This window comes from Platichthys flesus, chromosome 9 (genome assembly GCF_949316205.1).
Source record: "Platichthys flesus chromosome 9, fPlaFle2.1, whole genome shotgun sequence".
Taxonomy (NCBI): Eukaryota; Metazoa; Chordata; class Actinopteri; order Pleuronectiformes; family Pleuronectidae; genus Platichthys; species Platichthys flesus.
In genome coordinates this window covers 2327570-2352421 of record NC_084953.1, presented here as the reverse complement: position 1 = coordinate 2352421, position 24852 = coordinate 2327570, and the positions used below count along the sequence as shown (strand labels likewise).

The 24852-nt window shown below is 43.8% G+C and overlaps 1 protein-coding gene across 2 annotated transcripts; it reads left to right on the top strand.

Annotated features, from left to right (window-relative positions):
- The first annotated feature begins 952 nt into the window (after nt 1–952).
- Nucleotides 953–20295, top strand: mylk4b (myosin light chain kinase family, member 4b). 2 transcript variants are annotated; one of them, XM_062396313.1, is made up of 13 exons: nt 953–1307; nt 13866–13947; nt 14362–14785; nt 14888–15108; nt 15752–15857; nt 17337–17430; nt 17567–17676; nt 17765–17906; nt 18241–18311; nt 18462–18590; nt 18688–18919; nt 19776–19818; nt 19917–20295. In XM_062396313.1, the coding sequence occupies exons 1-13, from the start codon at nt 1158–1160 to the stop codon at nt 19925–19927; spliced, it is 1815 nt and encodes a 604-aa protein (XP_062252297.1). In that variant the 5' UTR covers nt 953–1157; the 3' UTR covers nt 19928–20295. The 2 variants fall into 2 exon arrangements, with proteins under 2 accessions (XP_062252297.1, XP_062252296.1); XM_062396312.1 differs by lacking the exon at nt 953–1307 and adding an exon at nt 11878–12622.
- The last annotated feature ends 4557 nt before the right edge of the window (nt 20296–24852 follow it).

The window sequence follows — 24852 nt, the reverse complement described above, 5'->3', positions numbered from 1 at the left end:
GCTCCTCCTCCTCCTCCTCCTCCTCCTCCTCCTGCTGTTGCTGCCTGTTAAATAAAACTTCATCAAACTGTCTGGAACATTTTTCAACAACCTGCTAAACAACCTTTGATCTGTTTGAAAGCAGAAGAACGTGCACACTGTTTTTCATCGGTTAAATAAAATCAAAACATCAGAGACCTGCAACAATCACCCGACCTTGTTGCAGAGGGACAGTACAAATAATCCAATTTAGAATCATCTAATTGAAACAATACCAATTTAAATTTATATTATTTATTGAATTGTTTTTTGTCAATGGGAGGAAGCCACCGCACCAAGTCTCCATGTGTCCTCCAGAGGTGATGATGATGACCTGACCAGTGCTTCACACAGTAACCAGCAGGCTGGGCAAAGCACCAGGAGGCTTCTGATCTGTGGAATCTGTATATAATTCCTTCAGGTTGTAATTAGCGAGACATGTCCCCTCCACTGGACTGTGTCTCACCCGTCTCACTCCTCTGAAACAGCTTCCTCAGCACTGGTCTCGTTTTCACCTGCTTGCGGCTGCAGACCAGTTAAACTTAACTCCGCGCAGATGCAGGTGTTTGTTTTCAGGCGTGTGTGCCTCTCTGCTTATTTGCCAATGTGTGTATCTGCAGCGACGCATGCACACAAATGTGTGTGTTCCCGAGAAGCAGAGAGAGAGAGAGAGAGAGAGAGAGAGAGAGGCCTGACAGATATACTTAGGAGTTGCATGCATGAAGTGCTGTGTGAGGAGTTAAAGGACACCACCTCACTAACATGCCTGCAGCGGCAGCAGGCATCTGATTCTGCGTACAGCGGCGACACCGTGAACCCAACACCACCTGTCCCCATCTCGTCTCAGAGACGGCATGTCCTCTCCATTTAGGTCCCGTGGTGCAGGGCAGGGAGGAAGCCGGGTGGCTGGGGGAATGGGCGGGTGGCCCGACAGCAGAGAGGTCTTCTTCTCGCTTAGGTCCGTGGCGAGGGAAGGATTGAAAGTTCAGAACAGAGCTGAAGGAGTTTTGATAGTCAACACCACCCGCTGCCTCACCCCATGTCAACAGCTGGTTCCCTCGCCACCTGAGACTCCCTCGGCAGCCAGGCGGAGATAAGACAGACGGTCAGGCAGGTGGACGACAGGGGACAGGGAGACCATGGCGTCCAACATGGAGAACTTCCTGAGGGATAAAGATATTTGGATATTAGGCAGCATGTGTCTGGTGGCCACGTTCCTGTGGCGGCGGCTGTGGACATTATTTTCTGTGAAGAAGAGGAGAAGGAGCCCCCCCCCGCCAGACGCTCAGGTAACGACAGGAGGAGTCGGGGTCAGTGCACCTGGGAACAGGCCTCAGGGGCGTCTCAGTCTGAGTGGATGTACAGAATCAACACGTGGTCGTTTACCTTGTTTGCTTTCCTTGTGTGGATCGTGGGAGAGGCCGAGCTGCAGGCCGGCATGATCAGGACATGTACGTTCACACATTATCACCGGCTCTGTGGCGTCTCACTGCCAAACTGATGCAGGCTACGTTTTGGCGATTCGAGTTTTCGATTCACGTCAATTCAATTTCTCGTCTTTGTTTGTTGGTTCGGAAGCAGGAGATGTAGAAATCCACCTGAAGTTTTAGTCTGGAGAAGGATCCAGGTTTTTAGAAGATGTCTAAACATTACAGCTAAAGTCCTTTATGACCGGTTTCATGATTTCTTTCTGCTCCAGCTTTTTCATCTGTTTCCTCTACTAAAATGTTTTTCCACACTTTAGTAGAATGAGGTGCAGAATAAGGAGGTTGAAACCATTTATTTAAAATCATAGCTTAAGTGTTTTTGTGGGTTTGTGAAGTGCTGGAAGACGTGAGCTTTATCTGACTGCTGGATAAGATAAGATAAAACAGGATAAAACAAGATAATATCAGAGCAGATAATCCAGCAACGAGGACTGTAAAGTTAAAAATAATATAAATAATATATAGAATGAAACCAGTTTGCACAGATAGGAATGATAAATGCTCAGTTATATATTTTTTTGCATTTAAACCTTTGGTGACAAAGCTTTTTGATGCACGTTGGTGGTTTGACACACACATTTGTGAGTTTTGGAAGAAAGAGGAGCCTGGAGCCTAGTTTAGGTCTGGGTTGATGTGACCAGGCCAATGTGGTCCAGGTCAATGTCCAGGTCAATGTCCAGGTCAATGTCCAGGTCAATGTCCAGGTCCAGGTCCAGGTCCAGGTCCAGGTCGTCCCCCTGGAGGAAGTAAAGGGTTTCTAATAGATCTGTTCTCCAGGAAGAGGCACTAAAACTAATTTTACTGCTGCTTTCAACTCAACAACAATAGTCTCTGGCAGAGCGAGGCCGTATTTCATATCTGTCAAGTGAGTGGAAAACCCCACGTCATATCACGCGTCTAAATTCAATCCAGCACAGCTCCGGCCAGACGAGCCAGTTCCCACCACCCCTACTACACACACTGAGCCCAGTATAAACCAGTGGATGATGTTCACACAAGCCAGCAGGAAGTGAATGAAAGTGACTCCTCGTAAACGTGTGCGAGCTGAGGAGCTCTGAGCAGTTACAGCCTGTCAGTGGGAGCTCAGCCTCTCTTCATTACGCTCAGTGCCCTCGTGTCTCTGCTGACAGACGACACTTGAGATTTATAACTCGTCCTTTCTGCTCTGGTTTGGTCCAGTCAGGTCGTGTGTGTTTAGCAGCTGGAGCTTAATACGCGTGAAGACGTGAAAGAATGAAGTCAGCAGATGAGATAAGATCATGTCTTAGTCCCACAATGGGGACATTTAGGGTTTAAGTCTGAAGATTATAGTCAAGGTTCCAGTAACAGGTTTTTATTATTGATATTCAAACAAAAGCAGAAACTCGGAGCAGTTGCTGAAACAAACCAGTTTCTCTGCTGACGTCTAATTTGCTTTTCTGTGATTATCGTTTATGCTGAAGTCCATTTACCTGCATTATACATCAGGGCCCCTTTAGTCCTTACAGAGAAATAACAGCTTATATTAAATAGTGAAGTTAATTAAAAGGAAACTACAATTAACTTTTCTGTTATTAAACCTTCACCATCAACAGTCCACTTGTTAAACCACATTTCAGTTTAAGTAAATATCAGTTCCCTATAGATACCTGTTGTTTTATTTAATTTATTATTCCCTGGTAAATTGTTGAAAATGCCAAAAAAACATTCTATCTCGCAATATATAAGAAAGTGAAGCATCATACCCCAATTGTGTTCATCAGTTGTGTAGTTTTTGTGTAATCCTGCTGACACACAAACAACAGCACACACCAACAGACTGGGGTGATAACACAACCTACTTAAAGGTAAAGACGGTTTTACTGTTGCTCTTAAATCAACATGTCACACTTTAGGATTCAATATTCAAATATGAATTCAGTCTATGTTTTAACAGATTAGAGATTGTTTCACTTGTGTTCTCACACTCCTGCACATATACAGTGATTGTTGTGGTTTAACGATGCATTCATTTCAAATGAAGAAAAGTGAATAAAGTTAATTAAAATTCAAAGACGGCATTGGGACGTCTCTCACGCACCAGTGACCCACTGGGATCAAACTAATGGTTTTGTCTGCGGCTCGTTCAAGAGTCTAATGTGAGAAGAGCTTCTCTCGCCTCACATTCTCACACACGCATAGCTCCGACCGAATTAGCACACAAACAAACAGGGGCTGGACACGACAACAGACACACAAAGACACACACTTTTGTCTTTTGTTGGTTTTTCGTGATCTCGACACAGTTTCTGTTGGTTTACAGATGAATATTGAACGTGCAAAGTCTTTTTTAATGTCACGTAGAGTTGATTTCATCCTGTGCTTCATACAGATTGAATTTGAAAGATAAAACCTTTTATTCACTTTATATATTTATATATAAGTATGTATTGCATTATTTCTATTTCTCTTTCTCAGCTAATAAAAATAATAATTCCTAATTTAACGAAACATGAATCATTGAACACAGTGTAGATCTTGATAAGTAGCTATTTGTTAAAGATTAACATATAGTTTGTTTTAGATAAATAATAATAATGATTATTTTTTCACACACAAAAACATCACATACAATATTTTAGATGTTTGTACATTTTATATAAAACTTTGTCAAGTTCCCCTCGACTCCAGTTTCCAGCCTCTCTCACTTTTTCATGTTTGTTATTTCATTTCATTTTATAATTTTAACTCTGATTTAACTTTGAATCACTTTGTGTTGCGTTTTAGAATGAAGTGTGTGTTTCCTCGTCTTCCGTTCATCACCTGAGCGTCACACACCTTCTTCTACAGTAGTTTCCTCAGCCCTCGCTCCAGTGTGTCTGTCTGTTGCTCCGGTGCTGTGGTGTTTCCCTTTGTGTCTGTTCTCTGCAGTTTGTTCACTTCTGCCTGTTTATCATCTGCAGACACGATGATGTGTTGCTGTGGTGTGAATGTGAGGCAGAAGCTCAAAGGAAAGTTTCCAACATGTCGTGAAATCCATGACTTTAAGAACTGAGGCGGAGGAACTACCCAGTGTTACTGGGATGTTCCTAATAAAGTGAGTTAGTGAAGTGTAGATTTACTGCACATCATGAATCTGTCTCAAAGCCTTAAGTCGTAAATTCAGCATAATTATTAATATAGTTTCTGGTATTTACTGTATTTCTACAGTGGAAATACAGTACAAACACAGTACAAACACACAAACAGACACACACACTCACACACAACCAATTGCAGACAACTGTAAACCTTTTCAGTTGTGAGTTCTCTCTGACAACCTGCTCAAGAGATGGGAATCTGCAGTAAGACGTCTGTGATTCAGAGATCGAGGCGCCATGACACTTCCTGTGATGGTCTCCTGCTCCCTGCTCCTCCCTCCTGTGTCGCTCTGGAATGACGACTCCAGGGGAATGTTCTGTTTTCGCCCGGACTCCTCCGGCCTCTCGGCTGGTGTCCACTTTCAGACGTTTGCATTTCTCATTAGCAGCTCGGTGCTCCCCCCAGCAGTGTGTGTGTGTGCTGGGATGTTCTAATGATCTAAAATGGTCTTCCCCCAAAGTGAAGGTTGCCAGCAGCAGATAGAGAGAAATAGAAAGTTGTATTTAGACGGGAAAGAAGTTAACTTTGTAACACCTTCACCTCAGAGACTGTAGTTCAACACGAGGACCAACTGAAAACCAGTGAACTTTTCACCTGCTGCAGGCTTTTATTGACACATTTCCATCTCCTCTGCTCAGCTGTGCACAACAATACATCCCCAATAATGTGATATTAAAGGTTTTAATATGAAATTTGTCTAAAGCAGAGGTTGGAGACAGAAGTGGAGATTTTCCACCCATTTGTTTTTGCTAAATTCACATAAAACATTTTATTAGCAAAGTTACTACAGACAGCGGGTTATGAAAATATTCAAAGCCTTTTTGACAACTGCAAAAAACATGGCGTCCTCCGCAGAGAGGACCCGCTCATGGATATACAGTATTTAAATATAAACGGCTCATTCTGGGGTTAAGAAAACGACAACAATTCGAAAAGAAATATTATTTCATATTCATTTCTGCCTATTAACCTAAATCTGACCCACTGGACCTTGAAGTCAAGTTGAGAGTGAATGAGAACAGGATGAAATGAAGTGAAACAGATGATTTGACCGCACGTTGTGTTTATGATCTGTCTCCTGACGTGTTAACCTTTGACATGGACGTACGATGCCTTGTGTTCGTGTCCAGTCGATCAGCAGCAGGTTCTCAGATGTCTCTGGTCCTCTACTGTCATCTAGTGGTAGCTACAGAGAAGTGCATTGTATCTATAATTAAAACAACATAACATCTGCTCAGAGAGTTTTGTCCATTTAACCATATGTTAATCAATTTTTTTATTTTGTTAGATGATGCATCCCTATAACATTTATCAGACTTTTAAAGCTCCATGACTGAATAAGCATAAACGTTATATTATATGGAAACAAAAAGTGTATGAATGAGACAATAATTGATGCTTTATTGTATAATGTTAATGTTATAACTCCTTTTTAATTAGTTTATACCAAGCTGGGCTGCTTGTGTCTTTCCATCTTACCACAACCAACATATATACAATATACACTATTGTCATGTATGTGGTTAAAAGTATATCTGATAATGTGGAGGGGTAAAAAGAACAGTATCTAATAGAGATTTGAATTCAAAAGCATGTGACACAGGGAGACGCAGGATTCAGGTCTCGTAAATAAACATCTGACCAAGCAGGTTTTCAAATGCAAGTTTGAAAAGAAGAATTAGAAATAACCACAGACAATAATAGATAATTACGGAAAGTAATAAATAATGACAGCGTAATGAGCCTCATAAATTACAGTAATCCAGAGATCCAACAGGCTCCTCTCTCCAGATTCCCCTCTGAGCTCTGCTGGTTTTACTGTCACTCTGTTTTTTGGGGCAGTGGGATTGATGTCCATTCCTCGGGGGTCAGAGGTCACCATCGCTCCTGAATCCTCCCGGCCACGCCCACTTGTCCCCACGTTACACAATACAGACAGACAGACAGAGAGAGGGGGGGGCTTATGTAACATATTTACAGGCTGGTCCTTATATATTTATACACACACACACACAGAGTATCAGCCCCTCTTGTCCATTAAAGGATTGTTTCAGCGTCCGGCCGAGGTCACAGCAGCAGAACGTTATCGTGAGCTGAGAGAGAACAGACTGTCATCGGCTCGTGGTGACACCAGTGTTGGTCGGGTTGAAAGTATGCAGCAGGTGGAGCTGCAGAGATAACGCGTGTCCATCTTTGTCGTGAAGCTGCACAGATACACAAACAAGTGACTCCCTCTGGAAACGATGCACGCACACAATTTAAACCTCGGCTACTGTGCGTCAGGGGAAAATGTTTCGTAAACAGACGTTTCTATTTCCCGTGCAGGGTAGATACCGGGGTCGGGTCGTAGGTCACTGACTGTTAGCGTTGTTTAAAAGTTGTTCCCTGGTTCTTACACAGGAGAAAGTTCATTACAGAGTTAATATCAGCTCCTGTGCGTTCAGCTCTCACCAAACACCACCAATGATGATTAACGTAAATGTTTTAAATTATTCATATGTCAGTCACAGCTGATCCTTTTGCTCTGCTCTGCGTTATTGCCGCTGTGGCTCAGGAGGTAGAGCGGGTGGTACACTAACCAGAAGGTCGGCAGTTTAATCCTTGTCTTGTGCGATAGAGAAAGTTATATGTGTGTTTGTGTGTTAATCAAGATGAGAGGTTCCACATAGATACAGACCATCAACATTTATTATGTACATTCTTAAAAAGGTATCGGGGGGGTTGTTAAAAAAAAAGTTTTTTCCACATGGCGACTTCAACTCACAACAACCATCAGGGAAGGGGATGTGGGAGGAGCCTGTGAACGCACAGTCAGATTTGTTTGCTTTCTGTAAATACTGTGAAACACATGAATGAAAAGGCCCTGCAGCTGCTGCAGACACACACATAAACTCAAACTCATTTAGAATCCAAGGCTTTATTTTCTGTCACATGTTTAAGGAACACTATGTAACTTGTAGAGCGCCCCCTAGAGCAAAACGTAGGGATTCATTCCCTCAGGCTGCGGCTGTGACAAATCCACCGAACTCAGTTTAGAATCGTTCATATTTTAGAAGTCTCCTGCAGGATCATGTGGATATTCAGAGTCTCTGCATCATCAAACTGATGTTAATGAATGTAAAGTGTTACTGAAACCTGCAGGTGGTGACTAACAGGCTGTGGAACCAGGATCCTCTGAATGAACACGTTTCATCCGTTGCTGCAGCCGGCTCAGCAAGTCGGTCCAGACGTTATGTCTCCCGCCCAAAAACGAATTTTCCAGTTCCTTTCTGAGTAAGCTGTCAGATATGTGGTCTCTCCGGCAGCTCCGGTGGCTGAACAATGAGTTGCCCTGGAGGCCTGAACCACCTGTGCTGGCTCCTCTCCGGGCGGGGGTGTGGCGGCTCTGCTCCGATCTGCCTCCGGGCGTCTGAGCTCCTGAAACCTCAGAGGCTCCATCGCCATGCGGAGGGAAACCATTTCGCTCACAGATAGATTTGAATATGATTATTTTTGGTCTCTGTGAGGCGACTGGGATGTGAGTCACAGGGATGGTATGGTGATTCCTTTGTGGGCAGGGATGCCAAATCAGAGAGGGAAACCCTGGACGGTTCAGGGGCTCCGGAGCCGGAACATGCCAGAGATCAGAGGCCCGTCACTGAGCTGCTTGTCACGGGGGACAGAATGTCTCGTCTATCAAGAGGGACACCCACAAAGTCTGTCTGACTCGAGGAGCGTGTCAATACTCTGAGTGTCAATACGATGCTAGACAAGGAAACACAAGGATTTATGTTTAAAAAAGTTAAATTAAGTTAAAACTGCAATGGGAGAGATTATGTTCCGCTAAGGCAGCCACATCTTTTCACCAATTAAGTTTCATGGTAATTATTCCAATAGTTTTTGCGTAATTGTGCAAATTAACAAACATACAAACTAACACGACCTCCTCTGCAAAATTAATAAAATAAAATGCCAAGAATCCTGAGAAACATGGATTTTCAGTTTATTCTATCAAAAATCTACAAAATAGTAACAGAAATGTTGAATCCCTAAAACCCAGTGCCACTCAAAGTATTTAGAAACGTGGAGTCAAACTCTGCTTCAGTGAAAGTCGTTAATGACTTTCTGCTCCTGCCTTCCTGTCGGCCTGTCCGTGCCTCACTGGGATTAAACGTGGACTCACGGCCACGGTCGCATGTTTGTCACGTTTGTCTCATGTCACGCAGTCTATTATTGTGTCTGTGGCCTAAAGCTGGTTTCACCCGTGTTGTTCCGCCCATCGCGCCGCAGTGATATGGGATTACTGGGACACACGCCAGAATAAGCATTATGTATTGTCTGCGTCTCTGCTGAGAAACTCTATACGTGTCCAGAGCGGCTCGGCGGCGTCACTGTCATTCCTCGGCCGCCGCTCGTCTTTCCAAGTAACCTTCGCTGACGGGCGGATTCCAGGGATCGTCCCGCTGGGGACAGTTAAACCTCGCTCTGCCCTCCGACCCCCACACTAGACCTCCACCAATCAGAAGCCACCGTGATGTCCTCATCGATCCTAATGGCTCCCTGCTGCGTAGTCTCGATCGCAGATGGACGACATGATGACTCCCTAAAAGTTAAGCCAAAGTCTCTTGATCGCCCACTGGTGGCCGGATGCAGTAAAGGCCATGAACCCAAAGTAAATCGTGTTTGTTCAAAGATGGTTTCTGTTGTTTTAGGTCGTTCTCATCTCAGTGTTTCTGATTAAGTTTGGTTTTAATTAGTTATTTGATTATATCAAAATATATAAATACAAATGATGTCGTTGGTTCAAGATGGCAGCATGCCTATCATGCCTTCATTTCTGGATAGAAGGAGGGACTTGAGATGTGTCGTCCATCTTTATCTTATGTCTTTGTGTGGCACATACAACGGGCTTCAATGGTTTGTGAACAAATGATCTCTCTGTAGGAACTGGAGACGTGTCATCCATCTGTGAATAGGCCACAGTCTAAGGGAAAGACATGTATCTGCTTAATACAGGGGTCTTCAATGTTTTTCAGGCCAAGGACCCCAAACTGGTTGAGAGATGGAGAAGGGACCCCGTACTTTATATATTTGCTTTATATCAAACTGGGCCTAGTGCCATATAGCTACCATGTTATTTTGCATTCAATACTAAGCTATTCAAATATAACACAGGTTCATATATTCATGTTTTTAATTTAAACATGTGCACGGCACAGGGTGGCCATGCCACTGCCATTTATAAACATACATCTTGCATACAACACTGAGCTATTAAGGTAATTCACAGATTCATGTTTTTATTTTAAACATTTAGTAGAAGAGACAGTGAATCCTCCAGCCATCTGTGGACGGCACACATACTCCCACATTAGTGAGATGTCGGACCCTGATGGGTAGCACACAACTTATCTAACCTTGGACGTATGGAGGTTGTCCGGCAGAGGGTCAAATCAGCCTCTCAATGTGTTGGATGCCTGTTAATGTGTACTTAAGGACATTTAAATTTGTGGGAAAAAATTGGTTAGAAAAAAAATAAAAAAAATTGTCTAATAAACCAAACATTTCGCGACCCCCCTGCAGTACCTCTGCGGACCCCCTAGGGGTCGCGGACCCCCTGTTGAAGACCTCTGGCTTAATATATTGCTTTAGGCAGATTTTAGGTGGACTGCACCTTTAAGTCTCTGGGTCAGATCAGTATAAAATGAGTTGTGCAACGACAGGCGGCGGGAATCAAACGCCATGTCACGATGTTTACAAACCAGGTCAGTGTGTGAACTGGTTTCCCTCCATCCGATCCCCGGGGGAACATGTTTCCATCGTGCGCGCTCCGCTCCGCCAATGCGCTCACACAGTGTTCTCATGCATTCTCACCTTAGCTGCTAAATGGCCACATGGGGATACCCTGTTAAACCTGACAGCTGACGAGCCGTCTGTCCTGGGAACACGGCTCGGGACATGCAGGGTACAGGTCAGCTTTTTCCAGTGCTGACAGATGGGTGCTGGTATACAGGCGCCGTGGGTTCTGCAGATACTGCTGCAGCGAGACGGGGACGAGTCTGAAGACACGTCTCTGAAAGTGTCAAAAGTTTGTGTCTGTTCACGATTATGAACGTTTACGTGTCGGTGTGTTTATCTGTGTCGGTTCGATCCCTTAAGTTCTTCACAACAACACGTGTGCAGTGAGTTTCCTCTCCCACAATCCCCTTCTCCTCTTGCATCAACACTTGTTAGATGTCACTGGCTTCACCTGTTTCCTGTTTTCTTCCGTTGTCTGCTCGACCCTCACGGTGACAGTGCAGGAGCCTATATTAAGAAACCTCCTCCCGAACCATGGACTCTTGATAAAAACCAAACATTTTTAAACTCCTCAGAGCAACCAAACTTTTACTGTTTAAAAGTTCTAACCCTCTTCATGATATTCAAATATAAAATCAAAAATATAAGCAATAAGGAATTTGGCAATGCAACAAAAATCATTAGCAAACTCATGAGAGACTGTAAATCATTGATGGAGTTAAACTCTCAAATGAGGATGATGCAGGTTGTTCTTGTCAAAATGGACCAATGGAAAGTTATTTATTGAATTCAATATTTAACCATGAAAAAAAACAATAACAACTGTTTATGTTGAATTATAATAGGAAAACAAATTAGCTAATCAAAAGTAGCTATAATTATAAATCTAACATCCAAAGCAGAGTTAAAGGAATAAAAACAGGATTTGTCTTGTGGCTCTCGACTCTGGAAATTATTAGAAATTATGCAACGTTCACCTGAAACCTCCTCTGGGTCAACCTAGAGAAACAAGTGGCTTTTTACTAGCTTCAGAAATACCCATAATGCTTTGTGTCTTTAACCTTCGTCCCAGTGGTTCATGAAGGGCCTGCGGCCGTGCACATGCTTGCACCTGTCACCCTGCTTCCTCTTGAGGAACAAGGTGAAAACCATACACCTCCTCCATATAGGATCTAATGCCTGGATCCATGCTGCGTAAAACACTTACACAACTCCACCTCCTGAAACTGTCCACGAGTTCTTCATCATCAGAAACGAGGACCTGGTGTCCTTGTTTATTGGCTGCACATTTTATTTGTCTTACTTTCTTTTCACGGCGTCGTATTTCCGCCCCAGATTCCTGGGATTCTGACACCTGACTGAAGGGCTTTTGAAGTGTCTCAAATGTCACATAGCGATCCTCTCCAGCATCTCGCCCTAACCCCCATCAATCCCCGGCTGCACACCCGAGCCCCCGGCTCTTATCACTGGCCCCTCGGTGCCTGACGTCCAAAGGGGGCTGCACTTTAATTTGTCGGATCGCCATTTGCTATTCTTAAAACTCAGCTGGGAAGCTCTTGCATTGGCGGAGACGTCTCTGTTCTCCCTGCGCCTCTTTTCTTCTGCCTGCAGCTTTGTCCTGTGATATCGTTTTTCGCTGTGGTTTCCATCAAACCTACATGAACGTGAATGGACCTCATTAGTGAAGGAACGATTTTTTGCTATTTGTCTACTGTAAACCAGCCATGAACTCCACCCTGGTCAACTCGTTAGCCAGGGTTTACGACCCGAACCCTCTTCATGGTCAGAAGCCCGGTGGAAGGAAGTCGTCTCTCAGCGGGAACCAAGCTTCGTCCTCTTCTCACGATGAGACAGCACCTCTTCTCCTGCACAGCATGGAGAGCCGCATCGACTCCCTGAGCTCTCAGATGGAGCGCCTGCTCAACATGCAGCAGACTGTCCTGACCCGGCTGGACGGCCTGTCCCAGGATGTCAGGGGCATAGGTCAGGATCTGGCCTCCATGCGTGAAGCGGGCCACGGCGGAAGGCGGGAGTCCGGGGTGGGGGCAGCGTGCCGGGAGCTGCGTGGGGCCGTGGAGAGGGTCAGCGAGCGGACGGAGAGTCATGGACACCGGCTGGACGGCGTGGAGAAGCTGGTGGAGGGCACCCAGCAGGTGATCAGCTTCATCGGGGAGGTGGTGAAGAGCTCCAGGCTGGTGGAGCTGCTCTTCAAACAGCCTGGACACAAGGCGAGCAAGAAGGTGAGGACTCCCAGGCGCAAAGGTGCGAGAACAACCTGCAAAAACCACAAAGTCTTTCCACCTACTTGTGTCTTCACTTCTCTTTTATTATCATCTCCAGCGTTTGAGGGGAAGCGTAACGCAATATTCCCTCAGTGCTTCTAACCCCGGGTGCCATGTCGTTAAAGTCAGCATAGTGAGGAGTCTGATTGCATTGTGATCATTGCAGCAGTTGCATTAAGTGCTGTCGGAAAGGTTCCCGGTGGAATGCTTTGGCACTATAATGGCTGATGCGGAAGTCCTAAGGATTTTGTGTCTAAAACACACAAAGCACATCTTTAAAGTTGTTTTTAGATTTATTTTTCCAGTGTAACTCTGCCGCTCACTCCCCTTGGGGCTGATATGGCTCCTAGCAAAGCTATTCTTAGTCCTGCTGTACTTCAACAAGTCGCTGTCTGTAATGTTAAGTAGTCAGACGGCTTCTCTTATCAGAACCAGGTCTCTATCTGCAGCTGCACAGCCCTTAGCATGACCTGTTGGGAACACGACACACTACTTGCTCGCGGACATGTAAGTTACCACATGTAGTCTGCACCACAATGTTCATGTTTCTTATTTTGAAGGATCCATTGGTTTTGTAGACTTTACAGTTGGCAGTGTGTGTGTCTGTGTGCCCGTGCATGCTTACACACTTGGATTATGCTGATTCAGCAGCTGTTTCCAGCAATGGGAGGATGTGTCAGAGTCAGCGGCTTCTATCGGAGGGGTTGAATGTCCCAGAGGGATCACCACTTTAATCCTTTTTATCTTTATTCCTCTTGTATCACGTCCCTTTAATCACTGTCCAGTACATTTTGGGAACAAAACAGTTTCCTGTGTCGTGCGGGACGTCGCCTGCTCCAGATGATCCGTGACCTTTCCTCTCTCTGGTCCAAGGAAGGCATCCGTCCCCCAGAGCGTCACGCTTGAGTTACGGGGCAACCGCAGAAACAGCAACAAACACTTTGGCTTGTTGACTATTGTGCAAATGGAAATCCCCAGTATATATAACTGTGCCGCCGCCGTCGGGAATCAGACTCCTGGATACAGAACCCAACAAATCACTTCCCCAGACTGTTCGACCGGTGACAAGGCCTCACTGGAAATGGGACTACTGCAAGTTGAGGGGATTTATTGTGAAGTTTTACTTTGCTCCGAACTTCCCTTTTGTATCTGGAGGTAACTTATAAAATCTAAAGTGTTTGTTTCTTCTTTCTTCTCAAAGGCGAGGGATGAGAAGGATAAAGCCAAACTGAGCCTGAAGGGTCTGAAGGCCCAGAAGAAGAGGAAGCCCCAAGACTCGTCAGGTCGGTCCGTCACTCGCCTGAGTTTATTCATGTTATATATACAAATATAAACAGTAATAACAGGGAACGATAGCAGCTCTAATCCATATATATCCACATAGATTCAACCTTATTGTCATTGTGCAGAGAACAAAGTACAAAGCCAAAGAAACAGCAGACTTAGAAGGTAGCAGATGCTTAGTGATCAGAAGATTCCTGGTTCAATCCCTGGCTCCTTCAGAATGTGTGGAAGTGTCCTTGAGCAAGACACTGAACTCCTTACTGCTGTCTGTGCATGAATGTGAATTAGACTAACACTGTAAAGACAACTTCTATATAACTGCAGCTCATTTATGGTCTGTAATCAGGGGTTTGTGAATTATTCAATGAAAGATGATCTATCTTGCAATGTAAAAAATCAAATGTATGTTTCAGATTCGGTGACCCTGAACGAGCTGGAGCTGCAGGAACAGGTGGAGAAGCTCAACAGGCAGAACGCTGAGCACTCCCATGTGAACGCAGAGGCTGAGGCCCAGAGAGGAGAGGAGCGAGGCAGCGGAGGAAGACGCCAGGAGCCGGCTGAGCTGATCCTGGACGGACCTCACGCCTCTGCCCCGCAGTCAGGGGAGAGGAAGACGGCCTCTGAGGGGAGGGAGGAAGAAGAGGAGGAGGAGGAGGATGTCTTTGAGGACTCCGAGCCGGAGGAGGAAGAGGAGGAAAAGGGGGAAGACGTGAGAGCGGAACCAGCTGGGAAAGTGGAGGATGAGGGGAAGAAGAGGCACAAAGGAGAAGAAGAGTCAGAAAAGGTCCAGAGTGTCAACGCAGACATTTGCAAGACACCTCTCCTAAAACAGGAAAGGTACTTTTCTACAGAAGCACTGGATCATGATTATTGTTTCATTTATTCCAATTTTATCTGAGAAAAGGAAATATAGATTTATTGTTTTCTGTGAATGTGCAGCTCTGAGGAGGTCGGGGATGTGGCCACCTGCAGCAAGCGGCGCGTCACGGAGGAACACCTGGTGAAGGACGACCTGAAGAAGAGCAAGGTGGAGAGCGCAGAGGGAGGGGCGGCGCTGGAGAAGGGCGAGCAGCAGGAAGCTCCGGCTGACGAAGCAAAGCCGGAGGAGGAAGAGGAGGAGGCGACAGACGGGGAGCCGGCGGGGAAAGAGTTCATTATCGGTACGTCATGATGTCGTTGAAAGTACTGAAAGCAGTCAGGCCCAATCTGGGGGAGTTGGGGGAAGGGGAAAGTCAAGACCTTTATTTTGAAATGTAGGTCTTAAGTCATGTTTGTCATATTCTGCTGGTTTTGAACTTTAAACTAAAAAGTGACAGATGCTGTATATAATTATTTACCTGGGATTTAACAGAGGGTGAGAAATAATTCTAATAAAATTCTTACTGAAATACAAGATCTTTTGTTACAAGGATTATTTTATTTGGGTCGGACAAAGAAGTTATATTTAATTTATAGTATTTTCTTGTGTGCTTATGCCTCAGTATTTATGGAAACTCTTGGCTCTGCTTCTGTTTGTCATGAAGTTGTGACGAACTTCACGTTCAGCAGCGTCTCAGTGAAGACTCATCTTTCTTGTTAGCTGGCGGCATTTGACTTTTCTTTCCCTGGGAGCAGATCCAGTGTCAGCTCGAGCGTCAGTAGCGTGTCAGTCGGCGCAGCTGGTCGAGCAGATAATGAGACGTCGGCACGCTGCTATTTTCATCCACTTTGTTTCTGGGCCTCGTCCTCAAATCGCTGATCCCACTCTCTCACTCTTTTTATCATTCATTTCATGTCTTTTGGTTTCCTGTACTGTTTCCTCAGACTCCAGCCCCCCGCCGCTGGCCCCGTTCGATCACTGCATCGTGACGCCCAAGCCCCATCAGATAGGCACCTACTACACCATCAACAGGGATGAGGTCCTGGGGGGGTGAGTGACGAGGAAACCACAGAACGTTGTCTTCATTTCAGGGACACTTGGACACTTCGCTGTCCTCTGATGAAACAGCAGAGGATGTCACTCGCTTAATAGTTTTTTCCAAGACCCTTTTTATTGCCCTCTAAAGTGACTGAGTGCCTCGGGGGGGGGGGGGGGGGGGGGGAGGGGGGGACTAGCAGAGCTCTGTGATGTAAGAGCTTGATTCTAAATCCTGCCTCTCCAACGGGAGATTACTGCTCGGCACGCAAGCACATTTCTAGAATGGCTGACATAATGACACAGTACAGAGTCATTATTACTGAAGGGACCCGGTGTAACAGGCCATAGTTTACCCACAGTCTGGACTATACCTGGGGTTAAAGGGGCCTAGGCTAGATTTTACCCCGGGTATTTTATGGCCTAGGCCATAATATAATATAAACTAAGTAATTCTTGGTTATATCACTCAAAAACCCAAGAATTACTAGATTCGTCAACATTTTATTGGGGGTTCAGCATTGTCAGGTAAAATAGTTTTACTGTCACCAAGGACTTTCAGCCCTTTCTGTTAGATCAGGGGTCTTCAACAGGGGGTCTGTGACCCCTAGGGGGTCCGCAGAGGTACTGCAGGGGGGTCGCGAAATGTTTGGTTTATTAGACAATTTTAAATTTTTTGAAATTTGTTAATTTTTTTTCTAACAAATTTTTTTCCACAAATTTAAATGTCCTTAAATACACATTAACAGTCATCCAACACATTGAGAGGCTGATTTGACCCTCTGCCTGACAACCTCCATACGTCCAAGGTTAGATAAGTTGTGTGCTACCCATCAGGGTCCGACATCTCACTAATGTGGGAGTATGTGTGCCGTCCACAGATGGCTTGAGGATTCACTGTCTCTTCTACATGTATGTTTAAAATAAAAACATGAATCTGTGAATTACTTTAATAGCTCAGTGTTGTATGCAAGATGTATGTTTATAAATGGCAGTGGCATGGCCACCCTGTGCCGTGCACATGTTTAAATTAAAAACATGAATATATGAACCTGTGTTATATTTGAATAGCTTAGTATTGAATGCAAAATAACAGGGTAGCTATGTTTATATATGGCACTAGGCCCAGTTTGATATAAAGCACAATTTTTTTCAATATATAAAGTAGGGGGTCCCTTCTCCATCTCTCCACCAGTTTGGGGTCCTTGGCCTGAAAAACATTGAAGACCCCTGTGTTAGATTGTTGGTCTGTTTGTGAGCCAGATCACACAAATCAAACTTTTTTTAACACTGTGAGCATTTTTTACATGAATTTCACCATTTACCCACAGAATGAATCATCATGTTTAGAGGGATGATAAATGTGGGTTTGTGAAATTTGGTGACGCACAGTTTTAATATAATTTAAATTCTAGGACGTCTCTGCTTCTTCCCGGCTTCTTGTGTCCATGTCTGTGTTTGACTCATGACAGGACTTTGTGCTTCTCTCCTCAGGGGACGATTCGGACAAGTCCACAAGTGCACCGAGAACTCGTCCGGGCTGATGTTGGCCGCCAAGATCATCAAAGCGAGGAGCCAGAAGGAGAAGGTGCAGCTGAATTCTGAATATGAAACAGTGTGATGTCAGCCACACACACACACGTTCACACAGGCAGAGTCATGCTTCTCGCTGAGCGTACCTGAGCACGTCATGAATTAACCAGTCTGTGTATTTGTCTCCTCAGGATGTGGTGAGGAACGAGATCCAGGTGATGAACCAGCTGAACCACGCCAACCTCATCCAGCTGTACGCCGCCTTCGAGTCCCGCCACGACATCATCCTGGTCATGGAATAGTACGTCTGGACCTGTGCCTGTTCACACCACCGAGTTGAGAAGCTCCGTAGATGTAAATAAATCCCTGTGCTCCTGTTTGTGTTGCAGTGTGGAGGGGGGGGAGCTGTTCGACCGCATCATCGACGAGAACTACAACCTGACGGAGCTGGACACGGTGCTGTTCATACGGCAGATCTGTGAGGGGCTGCAGTACATGCACAAGATGTACATCCTGCACCTGGACCTCAAGGTAACCCTGCTCCACCGTGACACCTGCTCACAGCACCGACTGTTTATGCTCTATTTACATTCATCCAGTCAATCCATTAAATATGATACAAGGGACAAAACACATGAAAGAAAGAAATCACACTTTTAAAAACAACAACAAAACAATCAAGATAAAGAGAAAGAGAGAAATAACGAATTCTGGATATACCAGCTTCATTTAATCTGTTCCCAGATTGAAAGGGTTCTTTTCTTGCCTGGACCGCATCTCTTCACCAAGTTTCAAGAAAACCATTTCTGTATTTCACACAGAAAAAGAAATGTTTCCTCATAGTCCCTTCTGTTCTCTGTTTCAGCCAGAGAACATTCTCTGTGTGAGCAGAGCCACGAACAAGATCAAAATCATTGACTTTGGTTTGGCCAGGAGGTAAAAGCATCTCTCTCTCTCTCTCTCTCTCTCTCTCTCTCTCTCTCTCTCTCTCTCTCTCTCTCTCTCTCTCTCTCTCTCTCTCTCTCTCTCTCTCTCTCTCCTCACCTTTGATAACATCCTCTTCCTCTGTGCTTGTGTCTGTGTCAGGTATAAACCCCGGGAGAAGCTCAAGGTCAACTTTGGCACGCCGGAATTTTTGGCGCCTGAAGTCATCAACTACGAGTTTGTTTCATTTCCCACCGACATGTGGAGCCTGGGTGTCATCACATACATGCTGTACGTGGTCCAACACACACAGTAACACACACACACACACACACACAGTATACAGACACCAGCCGCAGTTTGACCCCTGACCTCTGTCTCCTTCCAGGCTCAGTGGCTTGTCCCCGTTTCTCGGGGACGACGACAACGAGACGCTGAACAACATCCTGGCCTGCCAGTGGAACTTTGAGGAGGAGGAGTTCACAGACATCTCGGACGAGGCCAAAGACTTCATCACCCGTCTGCTGGTGAAGAGCAAGAGCTGGAGGATGAGCGCCGCGGAGTCGCTCCGACACCCGTGGCTGTCGGACCGGAGTCTGCACCACCGACTGAACCAGAAGGTCAGGAGGACGTCCGGCACCGGCCACTCACACAGATTCATTTGGAAATCACTGCCCTGGTCACACACATGACTCCTCCCACCTTGTGTGGACAACCAGAGCAACAGGCAACAGCCGACCAATCAGAGCTCTGGTCGCTGTTGACTGGGTTGGAACTCGTTTAACAATAATAATAAATAAATGTCCTTTTGACATTAGTTTTTAAATCAATATTAAAAATTTTGAGTAAACTGCTTTACTTTTAAATTGATATCTATATATATTTTTGATATTAATAGTTTTTTTATGTTTTTTATTTAATTAATATTAACAAATACATTTCAATACATTTGTATTATTTTATTAACATAACTGATGATAATAATAGCAAATATTTTATTATATTTTGAGACCTATTTATATGTTTCATTGATTATTTCATCATTCAAAGAAGGAATTAGGAATCTTCAGGATTTTCACAACTGATAAAATCAGAACGAGAGAGACAACCCAACGTTCATATATAATAATCATATTAATCATAACTTAACCTTAACAAAGGTTTTATGGAAATAACACAGAACAAAACAAGACAAAACAAAAACAAGCCAGATAAAAGAAAACAATTTCCATTAAAACCAGTTAAAAACAAGACATGAAAAGTATTTCCTATAAAACAGAAGTAACAGTAGTAGTAGCAGTAGTAGTAGTAGTAATAGTAGTAGTAGTAGAGGTAGTAGTAATAGTAGTAGTAGTAGTAGTAGTAGTAGCAGTAGCAGTAGTAGTAGTAGTAGTAGTAGTAGTAGTAGTAGGAGTAGTAGTATACAAGCACAGTTTTTAAATCGATGCATTAATTCTTCTCATTCTCTCTCTGCAGCAAAACAAGTGCCACTCCTCGAACACTCCAGAGAGCTCTGCAGGTGAGACCAGCTTCTGTCTTCCCTTATCTTAAATCACCCGTTAATCCCATTAGATAAACTCTTAACTTTACAAACCTCGCTCCTGTCTCCCTGCTCAGAAACACTGTGAGGCTCCCAGCTGCCTTTCCACAGGGAAGGCCCCTTGGAGCCCGACACCGGACCAATGCTGCTGTACCCGTATGGCTCCTAGAACCCCACCCCACCCCTCCTCTATGCCTCCTTGGGTTTGCTTCCCCCCGCAGCTTGATGTTCGGACCCTGGGAACAAGACTTTTGTTTCTGTGTCGTGGAGACGTAGAGGGTCTGCCAGCGGGGCCACGTCCTGCAGGGGCCACGGCTCCTCACCCGACGAGCTCTGATGCTCTGCGGAGCCTTGATGAGGTGAAGGACTCCTGGTGGAGACTGAAGGTCACTCGTCACTTCTGCATCAAGCTTCATGTTTGGCTACAGAGGTCAAGAACCCCCTCCACCCCCCCCCCCTCAAAAAAAGAAATGTTCCCGTCCCACCGACGTGTTGGTCATGTCGTCCTGGTTTGTTGCATGCTTTGCACCTTTTGGCCTATTGCTCCAAGAAGTATAGACTGACTTAGTTCAATAATATTTGTGGATTGTGGATACAGAATTCTTTCTTTCTTTAAATTATTTTAAAAAATGTTACTCGTTCTCAATCATAAGCTAAACACACACTCACACACACACGGAGCCCCGGCTGGAGTTGATTAATTTATTTTGTATATAGCAGCACTGCTTTGTGTCTCAGAGCCACGTTCAGACGCTTCCCGCCCGCCGCTCACCGTTCGATTCCGTTCGCCTCTCACACCGCTCGCTCGCCCCTCGCTCGCCCTGTCACCTTCCATGAAGGCTCAACGGACAACAGAATACTACCTACGACTGATTCACCTTTCTGAGTGAAGGGGATTCTTGTGTATTCAGCGGGGCAACACCAGACTGTACTTGAAGTGCAAAGCTTTTCATCTGTGTTTTATTCTTGATTTCACTTTTTGTTACGTGCAAACTCACGGTTCAGCTCGACGGAGAGTGGACGACAGAGCGAGTGTGTCTCCGGGCTTTGTTCTCCCGCTCTTTATCAGGAGCCGGATGAAAACTCGCCACTCAGTCGGCGGGGGCTCCTTTTGGAAGTGGAAAAGTCTTGTGATTTATTTGATTTATTGTTTAATTGATTTTATTATTCTTTCTTTCTTTTTTTCAAGTTTTCTTGTGTAACGAGATGAATAAATGTAGATTATGAAGAATATGAATAAATAAAGCACACCAAGAAATAATTCAGTGTTTCTCACATTAATGGAAATAAATAACAGGACCTGGTTATTATATCTGTGAATTTGCTATTAGCTAAACAGAGTTTTATACATATATTTATTTATATATATATATATATATATATATATATATATATGGGGAATATTATGCTTCATTTGCTTCATATTCCTACTTATCCACATTCTCAAATGCCAAGAAGAGTGAAAAAATAAAAGGGAAACAGTAAAACTACCTTTATGGGCTTCCTGCCTCTAGAATAAAAGTAATATAATAAAATATATATTTTTTCTGATATATAAATAAATGGAAGGACAAAGAGAAATTCATAAATGTCCAGTTTTTTCTCTCCAGAAGTCCAGTTTTATAAGATGGCCTGTAGAGGGCCTCACACACAATTCTATTTCCCACGTCCATGACCAGTTTCATGATCCATCTATCCACAATTCAAAATTCTATCTATCTATCTATCTACCTACCTACCTACCTACCTACCTACATACCTACCTACCTCTCTCTCTCTCTCTCTATCTATCTATCTATCTATCTATCTATCTATCTATCTATCTATCTATCTATCTATCTATCTATCTATCTATCTATCTATCTATCTATCTATCTATCTATCTATCTATCTATCTATCTATCTATCTATCTATCTATCTATCTATCTATCTATCTATCTATCTATCTATCTATCTATCTATCTATCTATCTATCTATCTATCTATCGATGTCCCTCTCTATGTTACCTGTAGGTGTTTGCCTACTATTGGACAGTTAAGTCTAAAGCTTGCATTCCTAAATCCAATTGTGTCCTCACGTCTTGAGTTAGATATGAAAGTACCTGAGTGAAGACACCACAATGTCCTGCTGGTTGGTCCTTTATCCAGCTGCTTACCTCTGGTACTGCTAAGAGAGAGAAGGGAGTGTGTGTGGAACTAGACGGGCACTATTAACCTGTACAGATACAATGTAATATACAGAAAATACAATGCTTGAACAAATTTAGGATTATTGCAACATAAATGGAGCGGCGAGATTCTCAAATTTCATTAACAAACTCAAGTATCTTCATCTCAGCATCGTTTCACCTGAATAAATAAACGTCTCTGTGCAGGCGGGGGAATCTTTAGCTGCTGGGAAAGACAGCGAGAGGGTGAGAAGAAAAGAAGGAGTGAAGAACTGGAGAGAATTGATTTGCAGACACCTTTTCTTTCTCCTGTGAACACAGTTCTCGGTTTACACAGTTACATGAAAACCCTTCATGAAACCTGAAATTGGAATTATCATTCTCATCATCAGATCACCGTGCCAGAATGAGCCTCATCTCAATTCAATCTCCAGGATTTTGTTTATTTCTGTCGAACGTTCCAGGGAAACACACGGAAACTCAGTCATTGTGTTCAGCAGCCGGGGGATGAAGAGGAGGGATGATGGGGCTCGAGGTTAGTCTCCATTTGAGGTCTTAACCCCTTGTGGACGAATGTCGCGAATTCCCCTCAAACCCCATTCTGGTCTTAATGCCACCGAGGTGACAATTTTGCCCGATGGTGCAAATACTACACATACCAAGGAAGGAATTGGAGGCACTCTGCCGCCATCTAGTGGTCGGAGTGGAAAATATATACTAGCACCTTTGGACTGTGCAGCGAAGTTATTTTGAGATATTAAGGTGTATTTGAAATACTGTGGGGATGGAACAGCAATGATTGTACAGAAATATATGTTGTTATTCAATTTAAAGCAAAAGCAGCATCAATATAATAATCTACATACCAGAGACCGGAAAATGTGTTAAATTAGGGTTATGCCCCATTATGCCTAATGTTATATCTACATACCTAGAGTTATATCTAGCGGATATGCTATATTGAAATTAACAATCTCCAATTAATTTAGTATCTGTATGACACAAATAATATTTTTTTTATATAATTAATTCAGGCAGTAAGGGGTTAAATATTGTCAAACTTTCACTGATTGATTGATGGAATAAATCTTCCTAAATCCTTCAAGTATTTCAATAATAATATTTCTGTGTGAAATACATTATGTTGAGTTTGAGACAAAAAAGTAAATAGCTTGATTTAATTAAACAAAGTTAAACGTATACATTAAAGACACCGTTATTGAATTTTTATTTATTTATTTAATGTCTTTGAGTCTAATCCCTCTCAAGTTGTACTTTGTTGTCTTTATTTGAAAGAGGCAGCAGAGATAGAGAGTCGTAGAGAAGAGAGTCGAAGAGAAGAGAAGAGAAGAGAAGAGAAAAGAAGAGAAGAGAAGAGAAGAAGAAAAGACGAGAAGAGCAAAGAACAGAAGAGAAGAGAAGAGAAGAGAAGAGAAGAGAAGAGAAGAGAAGAGAAGAGAAGAGAAGAAGAAAAGACGAGAAGAGCAAAGAACAGAAGAGCAGAGAAGAGAAGAGAAGAGAAGAGAAGAGAAGAGAAGAGAAGAAGAAAAGACGAGAAGAGCAAAGAACAGAAGAGAAGAGAAGAGAAGAGAAGAGAAGAAGAAAAGACAAGAAGAGCAAAGAACAGAAGAGCAGAGAAGAGAAGAGAAGAGAAGAGAAGAGAAGAGAAGAGAAGAGAAGAGAAGAGAAGAGAAGAAGAAAAGACGAGAAGAGCAAAGAACAGAAGAGCAGAGAAGAGAAGAGAAGCAGTAACCGGTCTGTTGTTCAGCCGGATGAACAGCACACGCTGCGTTTCTCAGGATCACTAGAACTTCTTTATTTTGCTTCTTCATACGACGATGTTTGTCTTAGACAGTAATGAAATCACACCTCCCATCATGCAGCGCTCTGCGGGAGCAGCTGTTATCGTACATGGTCAAATGTACAAGAACAACAAGAGACCAGGAGCCGCTCGGAGCGTTTGATTGCTCCTGTTACGAGCGTGGATCCAGTGAAGTGGATCTTCTTCCTCAGTCGGGGTCCACGTATCAAGTTCTGCTCCTCAAGTTGTGTTTATCTTGGCCTAGGCACCAGCCATCTCTACAAAAACACAACATTCCTTCATCAAGCACAACATGCTCTGTGTTTAGGTGTGTGTGTGTGGGGGGGGGGGGGGTCCCAGCAATCGTTATTGGGTTAGGGTTAGACTTCTCTCACCTACATAAAAAAAACCTCACAAACTGCTGACTCGACTCTTCGTTTTATAATATGAAATCCAAAGTGTTGTGTCACTGACACGTCCTCGTCCGGGTTTATGATCAGGATGTTTAACCGACCACGCGTTTGGCAGGGAGCTGTAGAACAAGACAAATTATACAACTAAACCAACAGAAGATATGTGTTGAATGGATGAGGAGCAGGTTCACCCTGTGTAATGTGATCTCCCAGGGAGTGGCACAAGAATGGGGACATTTGCACAACCAGTTTTACAAGAATTATTTGCATGAGACCATCTCTCTCCCCTTAGCATTAGATTGCTCATATTTTGTAGAGCAGTAACTCACTAAATAAAATCTGTCACGTGCTGAAATGCCACCAAATACAACACAATTCATTGAATACTATAACATAGTTTTTATATTACCCTTTACCAGCTTATGTCTATATATATATATGAAATGGCATTTTACAGTTGCAGCTGGTTGAGTTGGCGCAAATATTTGACTCTTCTGGGGGAAAAAAACATTATTTTCATTATCAAGAGCCCATGTGACCTCTATGGTGTTCTGGTTTTCTGTCCTGTTTCTTTTGCTTTTCTTTTTATTTCTGCTCCTTTCAAATTGAGTTGTGTCTCTGAAAAAACCT

Excerpts from the sequence above, each read along its gene's own strand:
- mylk4b (XM_062396312.1), top strand. The coding sequence starts at position 12,107 with ATGAACTCCACCCTGGTCAACTCGTTAGCCAGGGTTTACGACCCGAAC. Across the intron at positions 12,623-13,865 it reads GACACAAGGCGAGCAAGAAG|GCGAGGGATGAGAAGGATAA; the intron begins GTGAGGACTCCC and ends TTCTTCTCAAAG. Across the intron at positions 17,677-17,764 it reads ATCATCCTGGTCATGGAATA|TGTGGAGGGGGGGGAGCTGT; the intron begins GTACGTCTGGAC and ends TTTGTGTTGCAG.